General features: G+C 59.4%; 1 protein-coding gene across 1 annotated transcript in view; it reads right to left on the bottom strand.

Annotated features, from left to right (window-relative positions):
* Positions 1 to 567, bottom strand: part of EMH_0047750 (uncharacterized protein) — a gene marked incomplete at both ends in the record, with an annotated part of 3,463 nt that overhangs the window by 2,651 nt on the left and 245 nt on the right. Inside the window, one exon of the mRNA XM_013496323.1 lies at positions 259 to 567. Coding sequence (XP_013351777.1) covers positions 259 to 567 — 309 coding nt within the window. The remainder of the gene's footprint in view (positions 1 to 258) is intronic.

Genomic DNA, 567 nt, shown 5'->3' with positions numbered 1-567 from the left:
GCTGCTGCAGCAGCAGCAGCAGCACCCACCTGCCCCGCATCTCCCCCTCCCACCGCAGCAGCAGCAGCAGACGCAGCAAACAGAGTACGTTAGCTTAAGAAGGAGGAAGATAATGCATACATGAAAAAGGCTCAAACAGCTGCTGGAATTGCTGCTGCTGCTCCCGCTGCTGCTGCTGCTGCTGCAGCACAGCAACAGCAACAGCAGCAACAGCAGCAGCAGCAGCAGCAACAGCAGCAGCAGCAGGGGTTTGCATACCCTAAGGGGCTGGCTGATAGGCTCCATATGGGTGCTGTAGCTCCTCTATACTGACAAAGAGGAAGCAGCTGCATCTGCTGCTGCTGCTGCTGCTGCAGCAGCAGTATTTGTTTTTGCTGCTGCTGCTGTGTCTGCACCCCCTCATCCTCCTCTTCCTCCTCCTCATCATCATCTGATGCATCCCTCCCCTCCCCCTGCTGCTGCCGCTGCCGCTGCTGCCGCTGCTGCCGCTGCTGCCGCTGCTGCTGCTGCTGCTGCTGCTGCTGCTGCTGCTGCTGCAGCTCGTGCAGCTCGTGAGAGTATGGAGTC

The sequence above is a fragment of the Eimeria mitis genome, genomic scaffold (assembly GCF_000499745.2).
Source record: "Eimeria mitis Houghton genomic scaffold, Emh_scaff2042, whole genome shotgun sequence".
Lineage (NCBI taxonomy): Eukaryota > Apicomplexa > Conoidasida > Eucoccidiorida > Eimeriidae > Eimeria > Eimeria mitis.
Note: the sequence above shows the minus strand (reverse complement) of the source record. Positions and strands in the feature narration are given on the sequence as shown.